Source organism: Cupressus sempervirens, chromosome 3 (assembly GCF_028749045.1).
Source record: "Cupressus sempervirens isolate cs-2001-9-10 chromosome 3, ASM2874904v1, whole genome shotgun sequence".
Classification (NCBI taxonomy): Eukaryota; Viridiplantae; Streptophyta; class Pinopsida; order Cupressales; family Cupressaceae; genus Cupressus; species Cupressus sempervirens.
In genome coordinates this window covers 520,361,478-520,373,684 of record NC_143120.1, presented here as the reverse complement: position 1 = coordinate 520,373,684, position 12,207 = coordinate 520,361,478, and the positions used below count along the sequence as shown (strand labels likewise).

The following is a 12,207-nucleotide window of genomic DNA, read 5'->3' as shown; positions in this document are numbered from 1 at the left end:
CTCCGGTTCCAGCAGCAAGAAACAGAAGACCAAGGAAGAACTCACTTATCTCACCATCCAGTTTGAGAGTCTTAGTGGAAGCGAATGCCGGAAGTGGTGGCAGGAGACCCCGGAGGTAGACCAAATTAAACAGATTTTGATGCGGGCACAGGTACATTGGGCTATTCAGCTTCCCATCTTTTCCATTCGGATGTTTGAATCAGTATTGCGCACCATGATAGAAACATATAGTGTCCAGAGAAGAACAAGTACATTCTTGTACAAAAGGCAGCGGATGACGGTGTCCTTTAAACCGAGAGATTTCACCAGGGTCTTCGGCATTCCTGGCCCCGGCGGGAAGAAAGTGGAAATAAAGAATCATAAATTGTCGTAGGAAAGGAAGGAGCATTGGATAGCCCTAGTATGCAGGGACCTTACACCTATGGAGAAGGAGGCAGTAGTTCAGGGGACAAAGTGCAGAGGGCTTCGCAGGGACTTTATTCGAGAGGGCCATTGGCGTTGTATCATGGACGTCATCAAGAGCAGGTTGACCGGTGCCACTCGAGCTTCAGATATCGCACTGCCACAGATTGTGTTTATGAATGGTATCATGCAGGGAGTGGTCTATGATTGGGCCTCAGTGCTTGCCGACAAAATGGAAGAATTCATGACGCTTCAGCACCGAACATTTTTTATGCCGCACCATGCCATCGGGTTGTTTTTAGAGGCAGCAGCTAATCAAATCCCTATGGATGGCTTTGAGGCTCCTCCACGGGGCAAGCTGGCAGACGGGGAGCCCCCCATATTCTACTGGCGACACCTGGATACAGGAGGGTCAACTGCTGGACACAGGAAAGTACTCCGCGAATTAGCCCTTTCCGGAGAAACAGATAGCGAGAGGGAGGGCACTTCAATGAGTGACGGGGCTGAATCTGGGGAAGAAGAGGAGAGCACATCGGCTGAAGTTGACAGAGAGACAGCAGGAGGTGGGCCTACATTCTTTACCCCGCCTCAACTGTCAACCTCAGCGTACTTGACTACCTCTTCTACGGTCATTCCGGCCTTTGGTCAGCGCCATGCCCCAGTTCTTATGACTCCTCCAGCGGAGGCAGATGTCCCACGGACAGTGGTTGAGGTGGTTCCGCACGCAGTACCGGATACCGTCCCACAGATAGTTGCCGAGCCACTGTCGACGGCTGTAGCAGAAGTGGTTTCAGCTGCACCAATGAATGTCACTGTCGCAGAGCCACCACTACAGGTTCGGTTGGAGGTCATTGATTGTGACGCAGTGGTCACCATTTCATCATCTTTTTTAGCAGAGGCCGAGTCAGCCCAGCCAGTACAGAAGATGAATATGGAGCCTGCGCAGGTCAAACAACCGGAGGTGATGGATAGAGCTAGTGAGTTTCTGAGGCAGCAGTTCCGACTCACTCCGGCGAAGCGGGGTCCCTCCATTCAGTCTCCTGGGCATTTCGAAACATGGCCGGCGGAACCCCAGCCTCAGCCTCAGGAGGAGGGAATGCCACATGCCGTGGTTGCGCCAACAACACAGACGGCAGCACCGGATGTGGGTATGGCTCCCACTGGCGAGGGGGGACACAGTGATGCTGAATGGTCATTAGAGGCTTTCGCCAAGGAGGACTATGGGTCAGATGAAGACAGGTGTTGGGATTACCTCAGGACTATAAAGTCTGCATTAAAGAAGGGCCACGATGCGGCAATTCAGGCCCTGACTCGGCAGAGGGAATGGCACTTGATCAGAGCATATATCCGTGGGATTTGTCCTTGGCGATTCGAGACTTGCTTTATAGATAGGGGCTGGCCAGCAACAGAGACAGAGGAGATGCTGACAGATTGGGCCACGGAGCCGGAATTGGGACCCATTGACACTCCTATGATGAAACTAGCGCATGAGATTGTGGGACTGTACAAAGATGTTTACTACGGTCGTCAGCGTGCGGAGGCGAACAGAGTCGTAGCAGAGCAGTCATTGGTAGCCGAAACTGAGGCTAGACAAAAACTAGCCACCGACTTGACCGCCCAGCAGGCAGCATGGGCCACAGAGCGGACAACACTACTGGCAAATTTGGCAGCCGCGGTGCAGGAGAAGGACTTGGCTAAGCAAAGTATGGAGGCAGCAGTTCGAGATAAGGATGCGGCTGAGTATGAGATGCAGTTAGCCAGGACGCAGGCCATGGACGTGGCACTTCTTCTAAAGGAGGCCGTCGAAGTGAACTCTCAGATCCAGACAGATCTCCGTATCAGGACAGAGCAGGTGTATGAGTTACGTCGCCAGCAACCCACTTCTGGGACGCCCCCTTCTCTCTAGTTCTTTCTGTAGTATGTAAGTTGTCTCCTAATTTTGTCAGTCGTCAGGAGACGACTTTTCTTTTTGGGGGGGATGGTGTTAGCCGACTGGATGGTTCCGGCGGTATCTTGTATTCTGTAGCCGATGGTCCGGCGGTAAATAGTTTGTAACGGATAAAATAATTGTGGCCGACGGACTCCTTCAGGAAGGTTCGGCAGTAGTATTTATATCCCGTCCGGGATCATTGTAATTCATCATTCACTTACTATTGCGAATATTATGCTACTGTTCTGCTGTTACTTTCTGTATGCGTTCATTTACTTTACCTGTACGGTAAACACAACATGACTCTGCAGTTACTTGAAAACGATGATTCCCCTTCCAAAAACCCATGAATATCTTTAGAGGCATGGATCTTGCAAAACGGATGGGGGATGATTAGAATGACCATGCTGCTATGCATACGTTGGTTGGATTTCTAGATTCAATAATCATACAGGTTGGTATTTCAACAGATTTTGTGGGATTCAAGTTTGATTTACACATCACATTAATGATATCCAATTCTCAATTTAAATTATCACAATCAATTCAATAACCAGACAATGTGCTATAAGTACTAGTTAAATTCTAAGAAGATCAATAGGTCATTTCTCCATTACCATTTGATTGCAATTGCCAAACACAGTCTAGGGTTTTAGCTCCTGCAAGTCTAGTCGCTTGTTGAGCAACATATTTTGTGAATTCTAGAGAGAGAGCTTGTTTGTAACAAACATCCGTAATTGAATGTGTCTTTGGCCATTTGTAGCTTTTACAGAAAGTTGTAAGTGATGAATATGACAATATTTTGGTTTAGGGTTTTTTGTTCTTATTTGCATTTGCTGATATACTATAAGAAGAATTTGATGCATCGTAGCACTTTAATTCATTGTAGACTTTGTGGTGGTCTTTTACTTGTTGGATGTGCATTGCAAGAGGTTGGAGAGGGATTATTAAGCATATTTTGTTGTTTGATGTCATCTCAGGTTATCATTCCAATATGTTCAGGAGGTTGGAGAGAGATTATTAAATGTGTTGATGTCCTCTTTCTAGAATAGGATTTAACAATAATAAAAAATAATAATTTAATAAAATTGAAATTTAATAATAAAAAATAAATATAGAATATATAGAAAATAAATATATTTTTACCTGGTTTAATATGACACATAATTTAAATTATTAAAACAAAATATATGTAAAATCTAAAACCTAAAATATAAAATTTCGTGTATATATATAAAATTTAATATAAATAGACAATTAAACCAATATTTATATCAATAGATTAGCACCAAAGCATTGGCCACAAAATGAACTGTGACTTTCCACGTACAGGTAGGTGAAATTATATATGAAGCATAATTTACAAAAGATTGTAATGGGGAAGAAGTATTTAGTAATTCTCTTGAGATGGTAATACCAATCTGAATGAGTATAATGTAAATTCATAGCACTGTAGAATGAATTGAGACTCTTGTTGCATGGATAGTCATAGAGAATACTGGTGGGCAAATGCACTAAGATCTAGTAAAGTTCATCAGCAATATAATTCATTGATTAGCCACAAAGTAAATTGAATATTGATATATTTGTTAAGTAAATAATGCATAGCCGATCATTGATGTGGAATATGTAAGTGCTAACAACATTAGGAGGCAATAATTCCCAATTTCATGGCCATACTGGTGTTGTGCTAACAGGGGAATACCAAATAACTACATTGACATCACAGCCTAAACAAGAGTGGTTGTTCCCAAAAAAATGAGAATGCAACTATGAAATCAGTAGTAGGATATTTTAATGAGGCATGGAATAATTATAGGGAATGCTCAACTCCCTTGTCTTCAAGTTGAAAAACCCACATCGACCAAACTACTTGCCAATGGAGATTTGCAAAACATTAGAGTCATAGTGTTATTCAAAAGAATTTAATTGATAGACAAATAGCCACTATTCATGAAAGTTACATGTCAACACACTTAGGAAAGGGAGGAAGAAGAGATTCTGATAGATTTGAAGAAAGATGATTAGTGGGGAAGGAGTAAACCAATGTAATGTCCTGTCTGTAACAAAGATTTGACTTTTGTAATGGTGACACTGTTTCTAGTTTGTACAGTAGATTGCAGGGAGTGTTTGGAGTTAGGTTTAGGTGTATGACTGTTGCAAGGGTCATACGGTGAAGGTTATGGACATTATGAATGTGCTAGAGGAGGGCGTACGGTGGATAGTGGTTGGACTGAGCATATGGATTTCTTGTAATCTCTACAATGGTATGGTATTCGACAAGTGTGTAGGATGTATGGTAGACAAGTCGTACTGTCAAAGCAGGAGGGCCTCAAATACAGTGGACTTTGCTAAGTTTGTTGAATTGCGTATGGTGCTAGTAGGAGGGGGTGTCGTAAAAGTGATGAGGTAGTACGGTGGTAGGAGGAAGACAATGTGCAGTGACAAGTATGGAACAGTCTCATGTTGCTGGTGTAGGCCCTCATAGAGACATAGTGATGGAGTGGAATTTGTGCTTCTCCTTCGTTGGCGAGTGCATATGGTTTTGTATGGTTGTGACTCTGCTATGCATGAATGAATGCCTATGGCTCCACACACACTTTGGAATTGTCCTTTGCGATTCACCTTCAATATACTTATATAGCTTAAATCTAGGTACTAATAATATGCAAAAATAGACGCTAGATAGATTGAAAATTTGATGCTAGAAGTAATATTTGATTCAAACTGATGTTCTTGATTTCTCAGATCCAAAACATAATAATACAAGGCAAAGTAGGGTGGGGAATGAATCTCATACCAAAAACATCCTACAGATTGGTCATAAATGCCCCATTAGAGGAAAACTCTAGAGGTGCACACAAGTCCCGACATGACAACAACCACCTACGGACAAAAAGCAAAATAAAAGATGGGCCCAAGATATATATAAGTCAATCGGAACCCTAAAATACAAATATTGTTATTATTTGTTTTATTTCATGATGGGAACATTACAACCAATGGAGATCAATGAATCATGGAAGAGATAGAAGCAACGATTGAACAGGAAAATAATGATGCAGTGGTTGGGACAAGAATGACAATCCATGTGCTGGCAGATTTGTTAAAGGATAGACAACCAAGATTGTGATGATACCACCCTTATGTTGACCTATTTATTAAAGAAAATATAGAATTGATATGCTGTCTACTTTAAGGAGCTACTTATATAGCATAAAGACAAACAAAAACATTAGGATAGAAATTATAAATACAACGATTATCAAGAGAAGAAATCAATTATTTGTTGATGATTAATAAGAAGGTATGATGGTTGGATAACCAGAAAAGAATTTACACATAAATCGCCCTAGTCACAATTGAGAATCATGGCTGAAAGGATACAGTGACTGAAGTTGTAATTAGTGCTGTAACAACTATGACGAAGGTGTGACTCACAACTATGTTCCATGCTAAGATAATGATATGAAACAATTATATGATTAGTATAAAAAAATACTGACACCAATAGCTCAAGTAAAGTTATGTTTAGTGAGTTTGTGAGAGATGTGCCTAGGAGGAAGTCTTGTGTCTTTCAAAGAACATCACATTCCTTGGAGATAACGAAGATATATATAGAGATTGATTTTGAAAGAGTACGAGAGTGGGTGTTGTGGATTGAGACAATCAGACATAAATACCAGATATATGAGAAGTCACGAGTAACGATAATGTGCAGATTTGAGAAGAGGATGAAGAAGAGTACATTAAGAAACTAATCCTTGTTAAACAATGGATATGAATTGGAATAGCCTTCTTGAAAAAATGTATTGTTTGATATGAACATCTCATTTGAAGATGATATATATATTTTCTTTTGAGAGGTGTGAATAAGACATTCTTAGTGATAGCCAAACTAGATCAAGGCATTCTTAGTGAGTGTCAAGATAAAGGACATTCTTAGTGATTGTTGAGGACATTATTAGTGAATGTCAAACTAGATCTAGTTCATTTGCAGTGGAGGGAATTCTTAGTGAATATCGAAACAAGATTTAAGTCATTCTTGGTGAAGGGCATTCTTAGTGAATGGCAAAACAAGGTTCAAGTCATTCTTGGTGGAGGACATTCTTGGTGAATGTCGAGACAAGATCTAAGTCATTCTTGGTGGAGGACACCTTGGGTGAATGTCGAGATTCCTAAAGAGAAGAAAAAGAGAGATTTCAATATGTCTTAGAGAGAGCATATACTGGTGGTTGTTATAGCATATGCATATGTGAAGAGGGATACGCCTTGGTGGGTATCCATAAGGCTTGGGAAGAGATCATATATCAATGTTCGATATCTTGGAGACCTTAGTGGAGATGAATCAAAGTGAGATGGTGAATCAATGATGATCTTTCTTGATTATCCATAAGGCAACTAGAGCCCCTTGAGGTCTTCACCAGAAGCTAGGAACTTGATTTTGAACTCTGCCTAAGGATTAGGTGGGAACTAGCAGGCAAATAGGATATAGTTTCTTGTATTTATGTCTATATTTATTTCTGTACGGATTCTACTAACATTGTTTTCAGGTTTACCCATCAAGAAATCTAACAATACATCAACCTAGGATGTAGGGACATTACATATGTTTAGTTTTTTGATGTCATCTTTGGCTATTATTCCTATATGTTTTTTTTCTTGGTCAACTGTGTCTCTTTAACCCACAACTAAGGTACTAGTCTTGGAAAACTATGACCCAAAATGAAAATATCATTCACCAGAACTTTAGGAGTAGGAATATAGTTTGTATGCATTTCATGTTTGAGTGATTAATGCAGGGGAAAATCCTTAGCGAGCTTGAAAGAGTTTCTGATGAGAATCATGCCTTGGCTACCTGAATCTTGCAGTTGTGCAATGATCTATTTGCGAGCCTAATATAAATAGAGGTTATGTGTAGTAGGTTAATCTTTTGTAATGAGCCTTGCTGGCTCAACCTCTAACCAATCCTGTTATTGTCTGAGTTTTTGATTGTTTTAGCAGCGTTCTGATTTTTTGGGTCTTTTTGGGGATAAATATGTTGAAATTTGTAAAGGACAGAAAATACATGAAATCAAATCTAAAACTAGAAAATGCCTGACATAGATTCTTTAATTTATTCAATAGATAATAACAATGCATTCTTTTGCAATTATTGATTAAATAAAAATGAAATTGAAGCTCATAAAAAAAAACTTGGAAGCCCACTGCAACTTACGAGACTTTGCCAGAATCCTCACAAAATCATCATAAATTGCCTATTGACAGCTAGCTGGCCAACTTTGTGTTGAAATGGACCCCGAACGCTGATCAGTCTGCTCTAGGATTCAAATGCCTGCCCCTTCACAACCCATGTGGGCTGAGTATAGTAGTCATCTGCCTCAAAATGCCACACCAAACCCGCTCTAAGGGCTGCAATCACTTTATATTGGCTGCCTTTCACTAAGCTCTGCAATTATTCACTATTCTAACGCAAACAATCCCTTATACTATCAATTCAAGCCCAAATATGGCTTTTGTGTGTAGTCATCACTGAATACACAATTTCAATGGATCTTTCACTATTTCAGAGTGCTTAAACTCTGAAGAATTGATGCCCTCCAATGCTGATGTTGTGTGGAAGCCCTTGTAATATACGCACAATTCCCATGACTTCCAAGAAAACAAGTCAAAAGCTCATAACACAATATGAAATTGATTGCTCTTGGGTTTTTATAATGACATTAAATTGCACTGAATTGACTTTATAATATCACTTTATAACCTCCATGGTTTAGGCGGCCGACTAGTCTAATCAATTAATGCACTTTAATGAAGATTTGGCCCCAATTACTTTATAACTTTAGAATAAACTTTTATAACATATTATAAAGTTTATTAATCAGTAAAAATTGTCAAGGCCAAGTTATTGAATCCCTTCTAAGTAGTCAACTAGGAATCGAAGCATCCACTGTAATTGCCAACTGTCCAGGTGCCTTGCCAAAGATAGCAATTCTGCAAACCATATTAGTCCCTGAATAACTGCCCAAGCCAAAGATGCCAAATATCAACATTGTAACATAACCTGTTCAGGTGCCCTGCTATAAATAGAAATCTCGACTTTTCTGAAATATACACTTATTATAAATAGTAAGTGTGCCAAACTGAACCAAACGAAGAGCAATCCTGAACATTCTTGTCCTTTGGAATGGGAATTGGCCTATTGTTCTGCCAACTGAGACCCTTTAACCATCCGACTTAGACTATGAGGGCCAATAATAGACTAATCCTTATGCAACCATAAACTATACATGTCAGAAAGGGGACATTACATCTTTGGTCTAGTGATAATTTTTGGGATCTGACATACATTGGATTCTACTGTTGTCTTTTCAATTTGTCTATTTTTAGTTGTGTTCAATCCTATTAAGTGTACCTCTATGAATACCCCTTTGGACTTAGCCAAGTTCAAAGTGAAAGATCATCCACTTTCAGCAAGTGGCCTTCAAGATTTCAAATTTCATATTATGTTGATGAGTTGATTAGTTCCTTTTCAAAAATGACATTTCCTTGCCTTGAAGTGGATTGATTCCTTTAGGAGCATGAGCAGTGAATTTTGTGCTGTGCCAGGCTTAAATTCAATGATGGTACCCTCACCATGTAGGGGATTATATGCTCGTCTGCAATTGTGCCACCTTCCACAAAGCTGCTGGGTTTTGTGAACTTCATTTATTCTTGTCACCATCCCTGTTGGGACTTTTGGCAAATTTCTTTCATATCAACCGACATCCCTCATGTAACAGTTGACCTGAAATATTAAGAATAAGCCATTACATCAAATACATCATTTTCACATTGAAAAACATATATTTAGTAAATCAAAGTTAGTGATATTAACTAACCTTAAAAACTCATCTAAACTCAGTCGAAGTACCTTAAGTTAAAGCTGAAAACAGGACCTTTTGTCTTGTCAAATAGCTCTTGCAGAAAACCAGTGTAGGTAAATATACTGCAGATCAATGCATGATTATGGCTTCTTTTTAAATTAATCAGCAACTGATGAGAAGCGTTTAGCTTGATTCCCAACACCAAGGATGTATGACTCAGATTTGGATTCTGTAATTTTGCTTAAGAATATACAAGTGAATGGTTGCTGTTACGTTCCATTTTTACACATACTATGATTGCTGTGTGATTTGAAAAGTTTGTTACTGACTTGTGTTTTGCATTTTGCAGTTGAGGATTTTTTAATCCATGATCTGTATACATTGGCAGCAATTGCTGAGCATCAGGGTAGCTCTGAAGTATTGAAGCGGGTTGTTTCAACTTCATTGACATTTTTCAAATTGATATTTTGGTTTGAGCTTAATAGAACAATGTGCATAGACCCTGAACTACTGTTAATTTTTGAAAAGCTAATTGTGAAGTGTAGAAGTGATTTGTACTAGGGAATAGGTTGATCCATTAGAGGTCAATCTTTTGGAGAAATGAATGACTTAGGGTTCCAAGAGCTATTTGGTTGTGGCCTTACAACTACTGTAATTTTGTATTTTTAAACCGTGGCACAATTTGATTGATGAAACACATATCAACAGAAGCTATTTTTTTATCATTACGCTAACTATTAATATTTATGGCTTTTCAGGCTATTGCAGAAATTTTATCTTTTGTTGATAAGCAGCATGCCCAGTGGTTAACTGGAGCTCAGTTAGTTGATGGTATACGAAAAAATAAACATGTTCTGCCCACTGGTTGTGATGGGTATTTCACTTTGGAGCTTATGTTTCTCCCTAATGATTGAATAATATTTCCACCTTTGAAATCCTCTTGCTGGAATGAAATACTGCCCTTGCTTTCTATTAATGCTTTGCGAGTTTTATGAGTTGAATGAAAAATTCCTGTCCTGTTTTGATGCATGGAATGGTAGGGTGGATTCACTTCTTGGAGGTGGATTACTTGAAGGCACCCTCACAGAGCTAGTTGGCCCTTCAGCATCTGGTAAAACCCAAGTGCGGTTTTCAACCTTTCATTGTACATTGTACTTAAACCAGATAATAATAACATGTACATGTACTTTGTTTTGAATATTCTTTCACTGTTTTAGATAGATCTCCAAATTGTTTATGTTTTTTGTTTGCAAACCTGTTTTCATCTTGGGCTTGGATCTGAAATGGCTGTTTATTCTTTGTCAGATACCCTTATCTACATTGATTCTTCAGCTGATTTTATAATTTAATTTTGTGTAAGTGGTTGAAATTATTGTCAAATCTTTACTTGTAATGTTTCTAATTTCTGTGCTTCTAATGTATTGAATGCAGATATGCTTGCATGCTACTTCCCACATTGCATTTCATTCTCAAGCAGCAGTCATGTACTTGGACACTTGTAACTCATTCTCCTCTAAACGCATTGTAGACTTCCTTGACGATCTTTCTAAATCTTCTGTTAAGTCCAAGGTCAGATATTGTCTTTTTCCTGATATTGAGTTGATAAAATTGGCTACATTTAAAACAATTTCAGAATGCATGCTTGATGCCTTCAGCTCGATCATTTTTCTTTGAAATTTTGTTAGCATCAATTCTTATGTTTCTTGCTCGGAGGAAATGTAGTCCATGTTTACCGCATAGGTTAATTAAGAATTGCACACAGACAATGAACACGAACACGAACAGCAGAACTCTTCTTATTATTATTCGCATAGGCCAAACAGTACATTATGCTTCCATGATAAGATGAATACAATGATTTCCAAAGGGGTTATAAATACTTTTCGAAGAACTTTCCCAAAGGAGTCCGTCAGCCACATACAACATGTTGCTACATAACAAAAACTTTTCCAAAGGGACCCGTCAGCTGATACACAATTTCTACCGACGACATCATCCCCCCCAAAAAGAAAAGTTGTCTCCTGATGACTAGCAAAATTAGGAGACAACCCACAAACAATAAAAGAAATACTAGAGAGAAGAAGGAGGTGTCCCAGAAGAGTGTTGTTGACGATGTAACTCATACACCTGGTTAGTCCGGATGCGCAGATCTGTCTGAATCTGTGAATTAACCTCTACGGCCTCCTTCAGTAGAAGCGCAGCATCCATAGCTTGTCTCCTGGCCAACTGCAACTCATACTCTGCCGCATCTTTACCCCGGATAGCCGCGTCCTTGTCCTGTCCAACTGCTGCCGTATCCTTCAATAGTGCTGCCCGCTCTACTGCCCATGCTGCCTACTGGTCGGCCAAGTCAGCGACTAACTTTTCTCTTGCCTCTTTCTCAACCGCTAGAGATCTCTGAGCTGCAACACTATCTACTGCCCTATCTGCCTCTGCACACTATCGAGCATAGTAAACCTTTTTGTACAATCCCACGATCTCATGTGCCAGCTTCATCATCGGAGTGTCACTCGGTCCCAACTCTGGCTCAGTGGCCCAATCTGCCAACATCTCTGGTGTCTCAACTGCCGGCCAATCTCTATCCACAAAACAAGTTTGAAATCGCTTAGGACAAATCCCATGAATATACGCTTGGATCAAATGCCACTCCCTTCGTCGAGTGAGAGCCTGAATCGCTACATCATGCCCCTTCTTCAATGCAGACTTCATAGTCCTGAGGTAGTCCCTGCACCTATTCTCATCCAACCCGTAATCCTCCTTGGCGAAGTCCTCCAATGACCATTCCGCATCACTATTCTCCTCCTCATCAGCGGGAGCCATGCCCACATCTGGTGCCGCCTCCTCTACTGTCGGCGCAATCAGGGCATGTGGCATTCCCTCCTCCTGAGACTGAGGCTTTGGTACAAGTGCTACTCCGGAATAGTTGGGAGATTGAATGGACGGGCCACGCTTGTCAGGAACGAGTCGGAACTGTTGCCTCAGAAAAACACTAGCTCTATCCATCACCTC

At 40.1% G+C, this 12,207-nt stretch overlaps 1 protein-coding gene across 3 annotated transcripts in view; it reads left to right on the top strand.

The window, feature by feature from the left end:
- Positions 1 to 12,207, top strand: part of RAD51D (DNA repair RAD51-like protein) — a 281,195-nt gene that overhangs the window by 77,743 nt on the left and 191,245 nt on the right. For all 3 annotated transcript variants that reach the window (XM_089820653.1, XM_089820654.1, XM_089820652.1), the window contains exons 2-5: positions 9,548 to 9,627; positions 9,957 to 10,072; positions 10,239 to 10,320; positions 10,630 to 10,767. In XM_089820653.1, coding sequence (XP_089676779.1) covers positions 9,548 to 9,627; positions 9,957 to 10,072; positions 10,239 to 10,320; positions 10,630 to 10,767 — 416 coding nt within the window. The remainder of the gene's footprint in view (positions 1 to 9,547; positions 9,628 to 9,956; positions 10,073 to 10,238; positions 10,321 to 10,629; positions 10,768 to 12,207) is intronic.